General features: G+C 47.5%; 1 protein-coding gene across 1 annotated transcript; it reads left to right on the forward strand.

Annotated features, from left to right (window-relative positions):
- The first annotated feature begins 2,923 nt into the window (after nt 1-2,923).
- On the forward strand, nt 2,924-17,261 carry LOC110152993 (histone-lysine N-methyltransferase PRDM9-like). The gene is given in 13 exon segments (XM_070463459.1): nt 2,924-3,175; nt 3,582-3,705; nt 4,012-4,119; nt 8,316-8,365; nt 10,173-10,329; nt 11,162-11,263; nt 11,477-11,748; nt 12,161-12,228; nt 13,297-13,490; nt 15,169-15,696; nt 15,699-15,974; nt 15,977-16,285; nt 16,288-17,261. Coding segments are annotated over 13 exon segments (2,841 nt in total). The 5' UTR covers nt 2,924-3,100; the 3' UTR covers nt 16,866-17,261.
- The last annotated feature ends 2,944 nt before the right edge of the window (nt 17,262-20,205 follow it).

The raw sequence follows: 20,205 nt of genomic DNA on the forward strand, positions 1-20,205 counted from the left end.
CAGTGGAAACAGTGTCAGACTTTATTTTGGGGGGCTCCAAAATCACTGAAGATGGTGACTGCAGCCATGAAATTCAAAGATGCTTGCTCCTTGAGAGAAAAGCTATGACCAACCTAGACAGCATATTAAAAAGCAGAGACATTACTTTGCTGACAAAGGTCCATCTAGTCAAAGCTATGGTTTTTCCAGTAGTCATGTATGGTTGTGAGAGTTGGACCATAAAGAAAGCTGACTGCCAAAGAATTGATGCTTTTGAACTGTGGTGTTGGAGAAGACTCTTGTGAGTCCCTTGGACTGCAAAGAGATCCAACCAGTCAATCATAGAGGAAATCAGTCCTGAATATTCACTGGAAGGACTGATGCTGAAGCTGAAGCTCCAATACTTTGGCCACCTGATGTGAAGAACTGACTCATTTGAAAAGACCCTGATGCTGAGAAAGATTGAAGGCAGGAGGAGAAGGGGATGACAGAGGATGAGATGGTTGGATGGCATCACTGATTCAATGGACATGAGTTGAGCAAGCTCTGGGAGTGAGTGATGGACAGAGGAGCCTGGCATATTGCAGGCCATGGGATCACAAAGAGTCAGACACGACTGAGCAACTGAACTGAACTGATAAGGGGAAAGAATATAAAGAAGAACAGATATCTATATCTATATCTATATCTATATCTATATCTATATCAAGAATCGATATCTATACCAGATCAGCTGGAATGTAAGGGATGCTGATGGTGACTGGTTCTGACTCTCAAGACTTCAATCAATGGAAGCTTGGAGTCTGCCACAGCCCAAGACCCTTAATGAACATGCCTGTAACATTAACGTGTTAGTCACTCACTCATGTCTGACTCTTTGCAACCCCATGGACCACCAGGCTCCTCTGTCCATGGGATTCTCCAGGCAAGAATACTGGAGTGGACTGCCACGCCCTCCTCTGGGGATCTTCCCCACTTAGGGATTGAACCCGGGTCTTCTGCTATGGGCAGACTGTTTACCGTCTGACCCACCATGAAAGCCTGAACACGCCTGTACCCATAGATTAAAGCTTCCCCAACTTTGCAGTTTAGAGAGATACTGCTCTGGAAAGCTGCATGGTGTTCTCCATAGTTCTGGAAGTAATACACTTTTCCTTCCCATGAGCTTTGGCTGGGTTGTATCTTCTGGCTCAACACCCACCAAGAGGTAAACTCACTTTCCTGGTAACATTTCTCCGTCCAGACTCCCAACCACCACTTGATACTAATTTTACAGTCAGTTGTCTTGCTTCCAATACATGGAAATCACATTATTTTTCTGTGAGCAAATCTAGCTAAGGGCCAGAAACAGTGTCCCTAATTTTACCTTGTGAAGCCAGTAGGTGTCAAGCAAACTCAGCTCTGTGGATCCATCCAGTTCAATGCCTCGTTTTACAGAAAACACGTGCAAGGCTTTGAGGTTTTATTTATACCTCATTTCTGAAGGCTTTTAATACCTACATTAAATATACAAATGACTCATCAGTGCCACTTCTACTTTGAGGTTTAAAATCCTCCAAGTTTTTTCTAACATACTTATTCCATGCCTTGCATTTAAATCTTTGACCATACGTTGTTTATCCTGTGTCTCATCAGAATTTAGTTAATTACACAATTTTCCCCTGAATAATACAGTACTCATCACATAGAGTTCTTGCCAAAACTGGATTTGACAAGGTAGGGCACAGGTGGGCCTAGGAGAAAGTCCAGGAACACGACTACAGTCTGGTGGAGCCGAGATTCTAGTTGAGGGCACTGGAAGGAAACATCCAGCCTGAGGACAACCCGCTCACTTGAGGATCCAGGCCTAAGAGGCCATGCCTGAAAACAAGCAAAGAAAACGGCCAAGATGCCTGCGCAATGGAGCTTCTTGACAGACACGCCCCCAGAGCAGCCAATCCCCGAGCGGTGGGGCGGGGCCTCCATCGCGCTCCGCACCCTCCCAGCGCCTATTGGCCAGACTGCCTCGGTCGCAAGGCCGATTGGTCGCTCGTGCCTGACAGGGTACAGGCGGGCTGCTGGCCCTTCACTTCGCCTCAGCGCGGGAGGACGGGACGTCGCCGAGCTACTAGCGTACCCCAGGCCAGGTTGGGCAGCGCCACAGGACAGCGGGGAGACTGACGGGAACGCACCCTGCACAACCTTCATAAACTCTTAGCCTGACGACTTCAAATTCCAGGGTGAGAGGCCCCAAATCCCGTCAGCTTTGAGGAACCTGAGTCCTAATCTGAAGGAAGCTTGCATCTCGTCAGCTTCAGGGACTACAAGTCCCTTCACCCGCAGAAACACCGAATCCCCTGGTGCTGCGACCCTCAAATACCTAGAGTAACCCCAGTTCCCCTCAGCCTGAGGCACCCTAAAAGTAGCACCCGCAGAGACACTAAATTTCCTTAACCTCGGAGACCCTGAGTACCTCAGCCTGGGAGCTCTTAGAGCTCTTCCTCCTCAAGACCCCAATTGTCCTGCATGTCGGAGACCTAAAGCACCTTAGTAAGAAACCCCTGATTTCCTCAGCCTGAAATATCCCAAGTTCTCTCACCCTGCACATTCTACATCAGCCAAAAGATCCCCAGTCCCCTCTGCCTGAGGACCCCAGTTCCTTCAGCCCGTGGGACCCAGATCTCCTCAAGCCAATTGACCTGTCCCTTAGATATAGAACCCACGTTATGCCCAGATTTTTCTGAGTCCCCAGGCGGAGATCCTCAAAACCCTTCTTGGAGAAATAATCCCTCTCCTGCACTGGAACAGAGCCCTGATTTCAGCCTGACCCCAGTCCAGCAGTTAGGGGCTTCCAGGTCTCCTCAGGAATCCCTCTGTCACCCACAGACACGTCCCTCCCAGTGCCTTTCCTTGGAGGGGCTGAATTGTAGGGGATCCAAAGAAACCAAATCTAGTTCACATTAGGCTGGTATGTCATAGCTAGTCAGGATCCCTCCATCCCACCAATACGCTCACCCCAACTTTCCCCTCACCTTCCTACCCTGGACACTCCACCCAAGGAAGACAGACCAGGCTCTGGACAGTGGTCTGGGCTGTCTCAGCACCTTCTTCTTCCACAGGCACCTTGGCCTTGAGCACTCCAATGGCCATGAGGCCGAACAGGTCTCCAGAGGAAAGCACTGAGGGAGATGCCGGGAAAACAGAGCGGAAGCCCACGGTGAGAGGTGGAGGCGGCAAAGCTAGGCTCTAAGCCAGCTCTATAGGAAGGACATGGCACTGGTCCCTGAAGCAACTCTGACTGCTTGCCTGGGCAGCCGAGTGAACTTCTCTGTGACCGTACACAGGATGGGAATGCCTGGTCCTGTCTGAGATGGTGGGGTGGAGTGGGACAAAACAGGACCCTAGATCCATCAACTGCTTTGTGTCCAGGGAGAGTTAAGAAAATGCTCAGTGTTTGTTCAGTTAAGCAGGACACAGTCAGGAAGGAAAGTCTTCATCTCTGTCTCACAGAGACCATCCAGTAGCTTCAGGCTACTCCCTGCACAAAAGGTGGAGGAGAAGGCCCAGCTCTAAGGTCTGACTTATATTAGTAAATCACTGATGAAATCTATTATTTTCCTTAGGCCAAAGATGCTTTCAAAGACATCTCCATATACTTCTCCAAGGAAGAATGGGAAGAGATGGGAGAATGGGAAAAAATCCGATATAGGAACATGAAAAGGAACTACGAAGTGCTGATTGCTATAGGTAACAGGAAGTGCTGGGTGCCTGTGAGCCTGGGAAACATGAAACAGGTCTTCACCCTCAGTGTTCACTTGGCCCGCTCTTAGGTGGCTTCATCTGCTCACAGTTCCCTTTTGTGTGGAGACTAACCTGGAGGAAATGTTTATAGTTCTGTACCAAAGGGAGGTTGACCCTGCAGTGCAGAGCTCACCTCTTGCCTTGTTCTAGATTCCCCCAGCCCATCCCACTGATTCCCTGACTTTGTGACACTTCCTATTGCTTCTGTGTTTTGTTCCTCCTTCTTAGGACAAATATTTTGCTTCTTTCCAGGTTTCAGAGCCACTCGACCAGCTTTCATGCATCACCGTAGGCAGGTCATCAAATCCCAGGTAAATGACACTGAGGATTCTGATGAAGAATGGACACCAAGGCAGCAAGGTGAGGGGCCAGGATGATTTAGAGTGTCTTCCTGAAACCAGCCTGGGCTTAGGTCTCAACTGCATCTCAGACATTAGCAAAGAAAACATAATTTCCAGCATTCTGAAGTAGTTGTGGCCGAATATTGACATCAGCCTGAATGAAGATGAATGTATAGGTTTTCCAGTGTAATTCTCAAAAGTTTTATGTTTAAAATTTATCATTCTTTTTAAAAAGAATTATTTTTGCTAAACATTCTTAGTGAAAGGCAGTTAAAGAAACCTTAGAAATAAATTCACCAAAGAGATTTAATACTAATCTCATAATTGGTTATTGGATTAAATCTCTTAGAAGAGGAAATGATTAACATATTATGTTAAGATACATTATTTATGTATGTATATAATAAACAACACATGATCTTCTTACCCTAAGGTGAAACTAATTCTTTGTTTTAATTCTGGGAAAGGACTTGAGAGAACTATTTATTCTCCCTGATCTTTCCCACATTTCACTGACAAGAGACAGCATCAGGTAAATAAAAATGAAGTACACTCATTATAAAATAGAAGTGAGCAGCTCACTTCCTCTTCTACTGCTCAGACAGTTTAGACTAGTTAATCTTCCTAGATTGGAGAAAACAATTTAGATAGCTCTATGATTCTCCATCTATGAATTTCTGTTCTCCCAGATATTTTAAAATTATTCATTTAGTTTTGGCTGCACTGTGTCTTCGTGGCTGTGCATGGGCTTTTTCTGGTTGTGGTGAGTGGCTTCTCATTGCAGAGCACATGCAGGCTCAGTAGTTTGTGACACACAGGCTTAGTTGCCCCACAGAAAGTGGAATCTTCCTGGACCAGCGATCGAACCTGTGTCCTCTGCATCGGCAGGCAGATTCTCATCCACTGTGCCACCAGGGAAGTCCCTCTGTTCCCTTAGGTTATTAAAACTAGTGAAAGGGACATGAAAACAAACATTTGGTTGTCTGCAAAGGTTTTTACATGAAGAGAGATTCTTCATAGGGAATATATATGTCACGGTTCACCATACCTCTGCACATCTTAATTTACCTTCTTAACAGTTTCTGAGTGTATGGTACACTCTTGCTAACTGTGTACACATTAGTGTAGTGGCCATAGTGTTAATCACTCTGTCATGTCCGACTCTTTGCGTACCCATGGACTGTAGCCCGCCAGGCTCCTCTGTCCATGGGATTCTCCAGGCAAGAATACTGGAGTGGGTTGCCATTTCTTGCTCCAGGTGATCTTCCCAACCCAGGGATCAAACCTGCATCTGTTGCATCTCCTGCATTGCAGGCAATTCTTTACCGCTGAGCCACCGGGGATATATATACACATTGCTGTACAACAAATCTGTAGAACTTTTCCATCTTGCGTGACTGAAGCCCTAACCCACTGAGTAACAATTCTCCAATCCTTCCTCCTCATAGCCCTTGGCAACCATGATTATATTTTCTGTTTCCATGGATTTGATTAATTTAGATACCTCATAGAAGTGGAATCAGGCAATATTTGTCTTTTTTGGATTGGTTCATTTCACTTAGCATATCATCAAGACCCATTCCTGATGTAGCATTGGACAGAATTCTTTTTTAAGGCTTAAAAACATTCCATTGTGTGCATGTGTATACAACAGATATAAGATATATCTTATATATAATTTTTATCTGTTTATCCACCAATGAGCATTTAGATTGCTTCCACATCTTGCCAACTGGGAATAATGCTGCAATGACCATAGATGTGCACACTATTTATTCAAGATCTCACTTTCAATTTTTATGGAAATATACTCTAGAGTTGGATTGCTAGATCATACAGCAGTTCCAATTTTCTGAGGAAACTCCATACTGTTTTCTATAAAGGTTGCAACATTTTACATTTCCAACAAAAGTGTATAAGGGTTCCAATTTCTCCATATCCTTACCAACCTTGCTATTGTCTTTTTATTCATATTGCCCATCAAAGAAGGTTTCAATTTGTATTTCCCTATTGATTAGTAATATTGATCATCTTTTCATATGTTTGTTGGCCATTTGTGTATCTTCTTTGGAGAAATGTCTATTGAATTCCTTCTCCCACTGTGTTAGTCAGCTCAGGCTGCCATAACAAAACAGACTGCATTCCTTAAACCACAGAAATTTGTTTTCTTACAATGCTGGAGCATGGAAGTTTGATATCAGGGTGCCATCATGGTCAATCAGGTTCTCTTCCTGGCTTATAGGTAGCCTTCATATTGGTGTATGCTTATTAACCCCTTATCAGATACATATTTTACAAATATTTTCTACCATCCTGTAGGTGGCCTTTTCACTCTGTTCACTGTGTCCTTTGCTGCACAGAGGTTTTAAGATTAATGTAATCTTATTTGTCCATTTTTACTTTGTTACTAATACTTGTACACTTGGTACCATATCTAAGAAATCATTGCTGATTCAGTGTCATGAAGCTTCACCCTTGTTTTCCTCTAAGAGTCTTATCAAGTCTTGCATTTAGGTCTTTAATCCATTCTGAGTTGATTTTTCTTCATGATGTAAGATCTTCATTATTTTGCATATGGATATTTTGTTTCCCCAGCACCATTCGTTATAGGGATTAAACTTTCCCTGTTGTCTTGACACCCTTGATGAAGATCATTAGACCATGTATCCAAGAGTGTATTTCTGTTTATTTCTGGCTGTCTATTCTGTTCCACTGATTGACATGTCTGTCTTTATGCCAGTGGGCTTCCTCAGTGGCTCAGCAGGTGAAGAATCTGCCTTCAATGCAGGAGACACAGGAGATGCAGGTTCAATCCATGGGTTAAGAAGATCCCCTGGAGAAGGGCAACCCCATCCAGTATTCTTGCCTGAGAAATCCCCTGGACAGAGGAGCCTGGTGGGCTACAGTCCAAAAGGTCACAAAGAGTCAACAAGACTGAGCGACTAAGCACACACTTTATGCCAAAACTACACTCTTTTGGTTCCTGTACCTTTGTAATATGTTCTGAAATCAGAGGCCTCCAGCTTTGCTGTTTTTTCTAAGATTGTTTTGCCTATTTGGGGTCCTCTGAGATTCGGTATTAACTGTAGGATGGACTTTCTGTACCAGAAAAAAATTCCATTGGGATTTTAATAGGAATTGCATTGAATCTTTAAATTGCTTTGGGTAGTATGAACAGCTTAATAATTTTAAGTCTCCAAATCCATAAACATGAGATGCCTTTCTATTTACTTGTGTCAGATTCCTTTCAGCAATACTTTGTAGTTTTCAATGTATAAGTCTTTCATCTCCTTAAGTTTACTCCCAATTATTTCATTCTTTTTGATGCTATTATAAATAAGATTATTGGGACTTCTCTGGGGGTCCAGAGGCTAAGACTCCACACTCCCAATGCAGAGAAATTGGGTTCAGTCCCTGGTCAGGGAACTAGATCCCACATGCCGCAACAAAGACCTGGCACAAATAAATAAATAAAAATAAATATATTTTTTTAATTTAAATTTAGATCTTGACTATAGCTTTAAAAAATAAAAAATAAATAGGATTGTTTTCTTATTTTCCTTTTTGGAATGGTCATTGTTCATGCATGGAAAGATATTTGAATGTTGATTTTGTACTGTGCAACTTTCTGTGCAGGTTTTGTGTGTGTGTGGAATTTAAAGATTTTTCTGTACATAAAGTCATGTCCTCTGTGAACAGACATAATTTTACTTCTTTCTTTCCAAATGGAAGCCTTTTGTTTCCATTTCTAACCTAACCCCTGGCTAGGACTTCTAGTATTATGGTGAATAGAAATGTTGAGAATGGGCATCCTTGCCTTTTTTCTGGATCTTAGAGAAGTTTTCAGTTTTTCACTGATGACTATGATGTTAGAGGTAGACTTTTCATATATGACCTTTATTATATTGCAGTCACTTCCTTCTATTTCTACTTTGTTGAGTACTTTTGTCATGAAAGGCTAGTAAATTTATTAGATACTTTATGGACATCAGATGAGGCACAGATGAAGTTTCATATTTTTTTTTAATTTTAAGAAAATTATGTAATGCTCCCAGTGGAAGCATAGGAGTTGATGATACAGAAATCATTTTCCATTCCTCCTTTGGTAATCCTTGTCCTTGTCACTCTCTGGCTCAGAATTATGTGTCCTTAATTAGAATGCCCAGAGTTTGGAAACATTTACCAACCAAAACACTGATTCTCATCATTTTTTAGGTAAACCTTCTTCGATGGCCTTCAGAGTGGAGCACACTAAACACCAGAAGGTGAGTATTTCCCAAATCCTGTTGCAAAAATATCCTCCTCATGAATCCAGTCACAGGTGAGAATAGGAGAAAACACAGAGATCCTGGAGACTGCTGCCTTCCTGTCCTGAATCTTTAGCACAATGTCTGATATCACCACCATCTTTATAGTTAGTAAGAACAACAACCATAGTAGCCTGTTCTGTTGTTACATTATTTTCACAATATTTCAGACTTTAAGCATTTTATGTGAATAAACTTACTTAAACCTTAAAACAATCCTATAGTACCTATAAGTAGGTATATAGCTATCACCATTATAGATCACAAAACTGAGGTAAAAAAAAAAAAATGACTGATTATATGCCCGAGATCACAGTATCACTCGTAGTGCAATCTAATCCAAAGCACTTTTTCTGAACTCCTTACAAAATGATTAAAACTTCCATAGTTCTATGAAGCTTATTCATACATCTTTATATCATTCATCTGAGAGATGTTTTCAACCTCAGTTCTTTTGTGCTGTGCTAGGGAGGGATATGCTAAGACATCTGACTAAGGGAAGCTTAAGGACGTTGCTGGGCAGTTTGTAGAGTGGACGGTCCAAGATGAAGAAGCTTAAGGACATGCTGGGCAGTTTGTAGAGTGGACAGTCCAAGATGAAGAAGGTGACAGGATCCCTACCTCAGAGCCTCCCACTCCAATAAGAGGAAGCAACTCGCAACCCTGACAAGCCTCAGGTTTATGACTGAAAAGCAACAAATAAGAAAATAACTGAAGGACTTCACATAGATTACCCACTTTTGAGAGGAAACTCATCATCTGGGCATCATTTCAAATGCTCATTCTTGCAGGAGGGAGTAACAAGTCCCTCTCCTGAGCTCTGATTAGGCAACTCTCCTGTTTGGAATCATTTGTTTAGCCTACCCCTGTGTTGTGAGCTTTAAGAGCCGAGCCCACACCCATTCATTCTCAGAAGTCCAGGCCCAGCTCAAAGCCCCTGAGGGCCCCCTGAACGTTTTGTGAATGAATGACTCCACACTTAAACATTCATCTAGGAGCAGGAGGGTCAAAGAATGCTGAAGATAGTATCTGTGAGCTAGACTTCAAATATAGATGCAGTTGAAGTGATAAATTGATGACAGGGATGTACACTCACATTCATACTATATTAAATAGCTCACACAACAATTTGTTGAAATGTTATTAAATTTCATGTCCACTGTAACATTAAGAATTAGCATGTATACCAATTTATGGATCAGGAAACTGAGGAGAACCAGCTAGTCATACAGCCTTGTTCAAGCAGATTTGATGAGACCAGCTACTTTAATTCCAAACATTGTCTCTAAGAGGACATGGCAACCTGCAACTTTCAGCTCATTTTCTTTATTGTCTAAATGTGTTTCTGCCGATCATCTTTTCTCTTCTCAATCTCACTGCTTTGTCACCTTATTTTCCAGATGTGTTTTGTCCCCTCTGTAATTTTCCATACTTCCTTGTCCATCAAAGGGCCACTAATTAATAGAAAACCCCCTGGATTTCTCTATGAGCCCTTACCCTCTTCTTTCCCTGACCTCCAGCTATTCTCCCTGCCTTGCTCTCACTTTTATGCAGAAAGTTGATGGGAAAGAACCTTAAGTTATGAATTCTAGCTTTTATTCACTACCCACTTAGGTCCTCATTTTACACTCCAGTGTTCAGACCCCAACTCCACCAGGTATTTCCAAGAATTGTTGAAGTATTAACTAAAGTCATGCATGTGAAAACACTTCATAAAGTCCTAAAGAACTAAAGAAATGCATGTTGTCTTTTACTCACATGGAAGAGAATGTCCAGGGCACCACTAAGTAAGGAATCTAGTTTGAAGGAATTGCCGGGAGCAGCAAAATCGCTGAAGACAAGTGGCTCCAAGCAGGCTCAGAAACCAGTGCCCCCTCCCAGAAAAGCAAGGACCCCTGGACAGCACCCCAGACAAAAAGTTGGTAAGAGAAAATTTGGGGAGTTCCTCTAATTAGTTCCTCTAATCCCTGTAGAAAAACTAATAAGTATGGCCTAGGTGTGTGGCATGGACTTTGGGTAGGCGGGGGTTTAAGCTGGACTGATCTGAGACATGAAGTTAGCACTGGGGCCTTGGGAAAATCTTATACATTTTCTGAGGTCCTGATTGCTATCTGTAAAGTGAAGATAAGGATACATAACTCATACAGTGCTTGAAAGCCTTACATTAAATGCAAAAGTCTGACACCTACAAGTAGTTCAATAAATCCAGCTGTGATACTGGGAACCATGCTTTATTAGTGTTTATGCCCAGACCTCTGCTCAATGCCTTACGTGTCATGTGCCCTGAACATATATTTTCTGAGTAGATGTGTCAGTGAACTATTTCTTAAGTAGGAAGGTTTGGAAGTTAAACCTACTAATGGGAAGTGCAGGATGCTATCACTGAACTGGGCATCTGTGGTCAGTGTGGAGCCTCAGTCTCCTGAACCAGTAGTTAAAGGGAGAAGAAACAAAGTATAGAGAAGGGACTTCCTGGGGGTTAAGTGGTTAAGACTCCACGCTTCCACTGCAGGAGGTGTGGGTTCCATCACTGGTCGGGGAACTAAGATCCCACAAGCCATGCAGTGTGGCCAAGAAATAAATAATGTAACACTAAAACATAAAATTACAAAAGTAAAAGTTTGAAAAATACATGTAAGAAAGTTTTAACAAAGTGTATAGATGGACAGGTAGGAGATCTCACACTTTCTGATAAAACAGGGACTAACTCTCCAGACCCCACCAGCCTTGCTTAGCTTCTGTTCTCCATCTTAGAACTCAGAGAAAAGGAGACTGGAGTGAAGAGGTACAGTCTCCGAGAAAGAAAGGGCCACGTGTACCAAGAGGTCAGCGAGCCCCAGGATGACGACTACCTCTGTGAGTGACCCCGCTGGCCCACTCACGGAGAAGGGGCTACGAGGCCTTGGTCCACTAACCTCACCTCACCATTTGGTCCCCCGATCATCCCCTTCCTCTATGACTTGGGGTGCAGGATCGAGGCCAAATGCCATGAATGCCCCAGTTCTTTCTGAAGGTCGTTACGACCAGCATCATCACTATACCTCCTCTCATCCCTGTTCTCACCTCCAGATTGTGAAGAGTGTCAGAACTTCTTCATCGACAGCTGTGCTGCCCACGGGCCCCCAACCTTTGTAAAGGACTCTGTAGTGAAAAGGGGGCACGCCAACCGCTCAGCGCTCACTCTGCCCCCTGGGTTAAGCATCAGACTGTCGGGCATCCCTGACGCGGGGCTTGGAGTGTGGAACGAGGCATCCGATCTGCCGCGGGGCCTGCACTTTGGCCCCTACGAGGGCCAGATCACAGACGACAAAGAGGCCGCCAACAGTGGATATGCTTGGCTGGTGAGAAACACCCGTTTCCCTGTCCTCTGGCCTCTAATCGCTTGTGTGTGGTGGGGGGTACTTCATGTCTACATGCGAGGACGCAGATGGTGATAACATGGTCGGCAATGATACAGTCAGCCCTGTGTACTGTGTGCCCTGGGCGTGAACACAGGACCTCCATCTAAAGGTCAGAGGAGAGGTGGGCACACAGAAGTGACTCCTCCCTTGTGGAGCCCTTGCCTTCAATGAACCAAGAGACTCAGACTTGGAATGATGAGTAAGGAGCTTACCGTGTGGTCCGACTGGCAGTTGAATCCATGCAGGCTGAAAAGCACCAATGACTGCAGAGGGAAATAGCTCTTCTATTGCTTCCTTTGAAAAAAAAAAAAAAAGAGAGAGGAAATCTTGTAACTCTTTTTCTGACACTCAGATCACCAAAGGGAGAAACTGCTACGAGTATGTGGATGGAAAGGACACGTCTTGGGCCAACTGGATGAGGTGAGTGCAGTGAGTCTGCAGTGTGTAGACATTGATACTCCCTCAATCCCACGCCCCTTTCCTTCTCAACCCGGCTCCCTCAACAGCTTTCACATCTTCTTTCCTCTTTTCCCTCCATATCATGCTCTTTCATTTCAAAAGACACTAGAAAGAAGGAAATAAAAATATGGCATGTGCCATCAAGATACAAGTCTATATGCTGAACAAAACTGGTGGACTTGAAATCAACTTGAGGAGTCTAGATTCACCAGGGACACTTTAACTCACTTAATGGACACTTACCAAGCACTTTATGTTTCAGTTCAGACAGTGAACTTCGTTACTGAAGCAGATCACACAACCCATGTCCTTTTGGAGAACATACTGCAAACAGACATTAGCCAATTGATTTTAGGAACAGTAACCTTATTTTTTCTATCTTTGAGTAACTACACAGCGCCAGGATAACCTAACACAGGAGACCTTGACTCTATGTGGGCAACAACCTCCTCAGGCTTGGTTCCAGTGAGAAGTGGGCCCTGAGGCCTCAGAAGGAATGGGGGCAGGATGGCCCTGAGCAGGGCCATTCTCTGAGGGCCTCTCCTTTCATCAGGGCAGGCAGACAGTGAACAAACTATTACTGTTCCGTGTCTCAAGCTATCTCAGAGCTCTCTCCAAGTTTCCGTGGGAGTGGGTGGGCAAGCGAATAGGACCCTGGATACACGTGGGGAGAGGGGAGAAAGCCTTGGGAGAGAAGGCAGGCTGGGTGAGTGCTGAGGGCTGTGTGCTAGCCAAGGAGCACCAAGTCCTGTGGATGAAAGAGAACTTAATTCAGAGTTTAGAGGAGCTGGAGGTCACCAGCCTCACGGACAGTCCAGGTGGAGACGAGTCTGGATCTGGGCTCTGGAAAATGGCTAATTAGGTAAGGAGAGAAAGGCATGGGAATTCACATGGCCTGGCCGAAGGTGTGAACAGAAGGTCCACATGAGGGGCGGCCTCAGAGGCGGAAGGCAAGGATCTGGGCGTGGTCGGAGAGTGGAGGGCACTCATCACCTGAGGTTTCTTTCCCTTTCCCGGCCTCGACCCCAGGTATGTGAACTGTGCCCGGGACGACGAGGAGCAGAACCTGGTGGCCTTCCAGTATCACGGGCAGATCTTCTACCGAACCTGCCAGGTGGTCAGGCCGGGCTGTGAGCTGCTGGTCTGGTACGGGGACGAGTATGGCCAGGACCTTGGCATCAAGCGGGACAGCAGGGGGAAGAGTGAGCTTGCGACCGGGAGAGGTGAGTGTCACCCCTCTTCCAGCACCCCACCCCATCCTGGGAGCCTCCATGGTCCGATTTCGAAGCAGAGTACAATCCAGTCCAAAGTCAGTTGAGTTGCAATTAAAATGCCTCAGAATTTGATTCTTTTCATATGATTGTTAGGAAAAATTTTTATATTAAAAATGCTAGTTCTAATTTTTAATATTTCATGCAAAATAATATGTAACATCACCTTCTGCTGAAAGGCTTAGAAGCAAAAAGCAAGTTTTCTAGCACCTACCAGCTCTCTCCCCTTTACCTGTTTCTTCCTCATTTCCTCCCATTTCTAAGCGACACATGTACAGTGATTTGCATTCAGTTACTGTTCCAGTTTGTTGTCATGTGAGTTCATACTCTGTGCCAGACGGGGCTCCCTGCACCGAAACAGACAGAACCACTGCCCTGGGGCAGCATGGGCTTCATACCAGACAGGGGCTGGTGCCCTGAGGAAAACCAGTGCAGGGAACGTGCCTCAGATCAGCGTGAGCAGAGGGTGGGGTGTGGTGCAGGATGGTGCGGCAGGGTCTCTGCAGAGATAACACCTGTGGGAAAGGATTCCAGGCAGGGGAGCAGCCAGTGCCGCAGCCCCAGGGCCGGGAAGAGAGGCCATGCCAGGGGTCGGGGGAGGAAGCACAGAGGGAGGGGAAGGAGGCTGGACGGGACACGGAAGCCTCAGGGCCTGTGTCCACGTGCAGGCCCCAGGGGTCTTCCTGGGTGACACAGAACAACCGTGAGGCTTTCAGCTGCAAGCAGCATGTTCTCTGTGCTAAGACGATGCTTTGGTTCATTTTTGGGAAGAGACAGCAGCGGGGAGTCCCCTCAGAGGTCAGTTCATTGCCAGACATGAGGGGAGAGTGGGCTGGCTGAAGATGCTTGGGAGTGAGGGTGTGAAGAGTCTGGCTGGAGATGTATTTTTAAATAGGGCTTCCTATTGTATGTTAAATGGACTAAGCCTGAATGAAATAAATGAGGTATGAGTACTGGTGAGGCTTGAGAAAGGATATGCCTTTATTTTATGATTTATGGGAAACTGAGAGAGGAGCAATTTTGAACCTGTTGGGACAGCAGGAGCCAGAGACCTGTAGTCAGTGGGACCTGGGCCACTCGGTCTCATCCAGTCTCAAACCCACTTCCTGCAGAGATCGGCACAAAGGCTGCTCTTTGAACAAGGAGCCACAAAGTCAGCTTCACTCACACCTGCTCTAACCACCCCCTGTGCTGCCTCCCATATGCAGAGAGCTCCAGGCCAGGCGCCCCTAACTTAATAGACCCTTTCCCCTCACAGGGAGCCTCTCAGGAGATTCCACCTAAGTCATCAAGTCTTATCTCTCAGTAGGGTAAACACCTGTGGCCACTGTGACGTGACTTTTCAGACACTTACACGCAGGGAAAGTCCCTGCAGATCCATCTCTATCAGGAGAGACACTGCCTCTGATGCTGCTAGAAGGTCCCTATCTGGGTGATATGTAGAAAAGGCCCTTGACACCAGCTTCCTGGATTTCTGTAGATGTAGAGAATAAGAGTGGAATGGAAAAGTGGACTATAAAGACACACTCGATGGGAGACAAATCCTGCCCTGTCAACACTTAGATGATTAGTGGGGCAGGCCTGACCATGGCAAACCAGCTACCTGACCAAAAGCTTCCTCTTTCAGCAGAACCGAAGCCCAAGATCCACCCATGTGCCTCCTGCTCTCTGGCCTTCTCCAGTCAGAAATTCCTCAGCCAACACATCCAACGCAGTCACCCCTCTCAGACCCTCCTGAGACCATCTGAAAGAGACCCCCTCCAACCAGAGGATCCCTGCCCAGGCAATCAAAATCAGCGATATTCAGATCCACACAGCCCGAGCGACAAACCTGAGGGTCAGGAGGCCAAGGACAGGCCCAAACCTTTGCTGAAAAGCATAAGGCTGAAGAGGATTTCAAGGGCCTCTTCCTACTCACCCGGAGGACAAATGGGGGGTTCTGGGGTGCATGAGAGAATGAAAGAAGAGCCCAGCACAAGCCAGAAACTGAATCCAGAGGACACAGGCACATTGCTCACGGGGGCAGGGGTCTCAGGGATTATGAGAGTCACGTACGGAGAGTGTGGGCAAGGCTCCAAGGACAGGTCAAGTCTCATCACACACGAGAGGACACACACAGGGGAGAAGCCCTATGTTTGCGGGGAGTGTGGGCGAAGCTTCATCAGAAGTCAGTCCTCATCAGACACCAGAGGACACACACAGGGGAGAAGCCCTATGTTTGCGGGGAGTGTGGGCGAAGCTTCAGTCAGAAGACCCATCTCATCACACACCAGAGGACACACACAGGGGAGAAGCCCTATGTTTGTGGGGAGTGTGGGCGAAGCTTCAGTCAGAAGTCAGTCCTCATCAGACACCAGAGGACACACACAGGGGAGAAGCCCTATGTTTGTGGGGAGTGTGGGCGAAGCTTCAGTGATAAGTCAAATCTCATCTCACACAGAGGACACACACAGGGGAGAAGCCCTATGTTTGTGGGGAGTGTGGGCAAAGCTTCAGTGATAAGTCAAATCTCATCAGACACCAGAGGACACACACAGGGGAGAAGCCCTATGTTTGCGGGGAGTGTGGGCGAAGCTTCAGTCAGAAGTCCCATCTCATCACACACCAGAGGACACACACAGGGGAGAAGCCCTATGTTTGCAGGGAGTGTGGGCGAAGCTTCAGTCAGAAGTCAGTCCTCATCAGACACCAGAGGACACACACAGGGGAGAAGCCCTATGTTTGCAGGGAGTGTGGGCGAAGCTTCAGTCAGAAGTCGTCCTCATCAGACACCAGAGGACACACACAGGGGAGAAGCCCTGTATTTGCAGGGAGTGTGGGCGAAGCTTCAGTCGGAAGTCTCTCCTCATCACCCACCAAAGGACACACACAGGGGAGAAGCCCTATGTTTGCAGGGAGTGTGGGCGAAGCTTCAGTCGGAAGTTTCTCCTCATCACTCACCAGAGGACACACACAGGGGAGAAGCCCTGTATTTGCAGGGAGTGTGGGCGAAGCTTCAGTCGGAAGTCTCTCCTCATCACCCACCAGAGGACACACACAGGGGAGAAGCCCTATGTTTGCAGGGAGTGTGGGTGAAGCTTCAGTTGGAAGTCTCTCCTCATCACCCACCAAAGGACACACACAGGGGAGAAGCCCTATGTTTGTGGGGAGTGTGGGCGAAGCTTCAGTGATAAGTCAAATCTCATCTCACACCAGAGGACACACACCGGGGAGAAGCCCTATGTTTGCAGGGAGTGTGGACAAAGCTTCAGTCAGAAGTCCCATCTCATCAGACACCAGAGGACACACACAGGGGAGAAGCCCTATGTTTGCAGGGAGTGTGAGTGAGTCATGACCAACAAACCACACCTTAGCCACAGGAGGATTACTGCAGCCACCCCATGCCTCAGCTCTAAGGGGGCCTCAGAGGAGGTCTGTGACCCGTTACTGTCCCCAGGAGTATGAGGAGAGACTTCCCAGGTGGTCCAGGGGTCAAGACTCCAATGCAGAGACCCACGTTCAATACCTGATTGGGGAACTAGCTCCCACATGCTGCAGCTAAGACACAGCAGAGCCGAATAAATAAATATATAATAAGTATTTTAAAGAAAGAGTGTGATAAGCACAGAATTACTTGTTAAATAGACCTTCCACTTTCGTGACATGAGAGGAGGTAGATACACAGCAGAGGGTTTCTTAGGTGTTCTGGAGATGTTCATGCCAATTGCCTTCGTGGTTTTTTAGTACTCCTAATAAATTTTGTCTCCAAACAAATCTGAAGCCCAGACTATGTACTCATTCCCCCCTTATCACTGACAGCAGTGGAGTCCAGTCGTAGCTGAACCCCTGGGAAGGCATAATTCTGGAGCCAACTCAGTTAGGTCACTGGACAGTCAGTTCCTGGGTCCAGGGAGAGGAATCTAGGGTTTGAGACAGACTCACCAGGGAAGGGGATTCCCCGGCCTCCTGGGAAGTGTGGCCTCTCCTCCTTATAGACCTCGGCTCTCCTTTGGCCTCTCCTGGGGGCCCTCTGGTTCCCTCTGACTTCTGTAGCCGCAAAGGTGAAGGCCACGTGCACGTGTGTGTGTGTGCGTGTGTGTGCCTGGCTCAGCATGGGCCATCTGGTCTCTGCCGCTCCCTCAGGGTCATCACAGCATCTGGACTCCAGATTCGACCACAGGGGTCCAGTTCTCAGCCCTGACCCCAGCAGCTGTGTGAGCTGGGGCAAGATGCTCAACCTCTCTGTGTCTCTGTTCTCATCTGTGATACGGGGTGGGAGCACCAGCATTTTGGTCTGATGCGTAAGCACAGGCGGAATCTGGCAGAGGCTGGCTGAGAACGCAAGCCCCACCTTTGCTGTCCTTTGTGTTTTTTTTCTTTAATCTTTTTTATTTTTTAATAGAAGGATAATTGCTTTACAGAATTTTGTTTTCTGCATGTCCTTCAGCCCCCACACCTTCCAGGTCTTCAGAGCTAGACGAGGAAGGGGCCGTTTAGGCACTGGGCTGCCCTGATGAGGGGGTGTGAGGTCAGGGGTGCTAAGGGAGGGCGACCTCCCTTCCCACCCCTGCCGTTCCTGCTGAGCTGGGCAGCCCCAGGGCCCGTCCACAGACAGGCAGTGCCCACAGTCGTCCCCCCTGCCGAGAACAGACCCTGGAGCCGCGTTTGCAGGAAATCCCTGTCCGGCCCCCATCCCACCCCCACACGGAGGGTCCTTGAAGCCCACACCGCGGCTTCTCTATGCATGGGCCTCACACCTGTGCCCGTGCGCTCTGGGCAACGCTGTCGCGACCTTGAAATTCTTAACCATGGAATAGTTCATCCTTACACTTCCCTTTCATGAGTGAAGTCTGATGGGCCCCGGGGTGCGCTGTGAGCAGAGCAGATGCTCACACAGCACGGGTCCTGGGGTGGCCAGGCTGCACGAGGGGACAAGGTGGGCACAAAGCCCCCCACCCTGGGTGAGTGAGGGTGGGGACAGCACCAGGAAGCCACGCTTGCTCAGACCCGGAACTGAGCTCCGACACAGAGTGGGGGCAATAGCGTTCTTAAGGTCGACCACACCCTCCCCTCTGTGAATGACCTCTGCCCTGGCCTGATCCTTCCAGAAGGGGTTCAGGAGGCTGAAGTCTGCCCGGCCACCAGAAGACAACAAGGGGAGAGTGGGCCACGGGGCGGGGGGTGGAGGGTGCAAACTCCAGGACTCGGGGCAACGGCCCTCAGTTCCCTCCCTGGGCCAGGCTTGTGAAGCGTCTCTACATGAACCGTGTCAGTAATAACCACCCACTATTATTTTCTGTTTCTGTCATGCTTTCTTAAAGGAACGTGTTTGTCTGTGGCTTGGTTTCCCTACAGGAAGGGAAGCCACATAAACTCCCCATCTTCTGTGGCTTCAGGCCGGGGCCACGGGAGGGAGAGTTAGGGGTGGTGCAGGCAGAGGGGCTTCAGCTGAAAAACGGTGGGGACCCAGAAACCTGCAGGGGCTTCTCACCTGCACCTCCCACCAGAGCTGGGCCTGGAATCCCCTGGAACCCTGAGCAGGTCAAAGCTTCTCCCTCCCTCCCCTCCCCTCCGCTCCTCTCTCCTCAAAAAGCTGACTCCTGGGGCCAGCCCACAACACCCCCAAATCCCCCATCACCCACAGCCCCGCACAGGCCCTCCCTCACAGAAGTGGGATGACCTGGATGGTGGCACAGATGGTGTGTGACCCCAGAGCTGGGGGTCTCAGCTGACCTTGAGCAAGGGGACTGGTGCTTTACACAGCCTCCCAGCCCTGGGAGCTGCCAGCAGCCACAAGCCACAATCTGAAGCAGAGCTGGGAGATGGGGAGTGGGGATGCGAGCTGTCTGAGGGCCCATCCTGTCCCCACGACAGCGGCCAGGCCTCACCTGACACCGTGACTGCCCTGCACGGGCACACAGGACACCAGCAGTCATGGGATGGACAGCCAGCTCCCTCCGCCACACGCTCCACCCTGACCACGGCGGCCCCACGGCTGTACCAGCCCCGCCTGCGCGCGGCTCTGCTTGGCTGCCAGGGCTCGGGGACCCTGGGTGAGTCGGTGAGGGCAGAGCTCCAGAGGCCAAGCCTGTCTTCAGCCACCAGACTCGCCCTGGTTGCCAGACTCATGAGCCCAACCGGTATATGAAGCCTTTGGGAGAATAACACCACAGACACTGACCTCAAAGCTCAGACTCCTGAAAACTTACTAAACAGATTGTTTTTAGTCTTTTTTTAAAATAGGATGTTGGCAGGAAGGGGGAGGGGAATGACTTCCTTGGTGGTACAGTGGTTAAGAATCCACCTGCCAATGCAGGAGACACAGGTTCAATCCCTGATCTGGGAAGATCCCACATGCCGTGGAGCAACTAATTCCATGCACAACTACTGCAGCAATGAAATTAAAAGATGCTTACTCCTTGGAAGAAAAGTTATGACCAAACTAGACAGCATATTAAAAAGCAGAGACATTACTTTGCCAACAAAGGTCCATCCTAGTCAAGGCTATGGTTTTTCCAGTAGTCATGTATGGATGTGAGAGTTGGACTATAAAGAAAGCTGAGTGCCAAAGAATTGATGCTTTTAAACTGTGGTGTTGGAGAAGACTCTTGAGAGTCCCTTGGTCTTCAAGGAGATCGAACCAGTCCCTCCTAAAGAAAATCAGTCCTGAATATTCATTGGAAGGACT

The sequence above is a fragment of the Odocoileus virginianus genome, unplaced genomic scaffold (assembly GCF_023699985.2).
Source record: "Odocoileus virginianus isolate 20LAN1187 ecotype Illinois unplaced genomic scaffold, Ovbor_1.2 Unplaced_Contig_3, whole genome shotgun sequence".
Classification (NCBI taxonomy): Eukaryota; Metazoa; Chordata; class Mammalia; order Artiodactyla; family Cervidae; genus Odocoileus; species Odocoileus virginianus.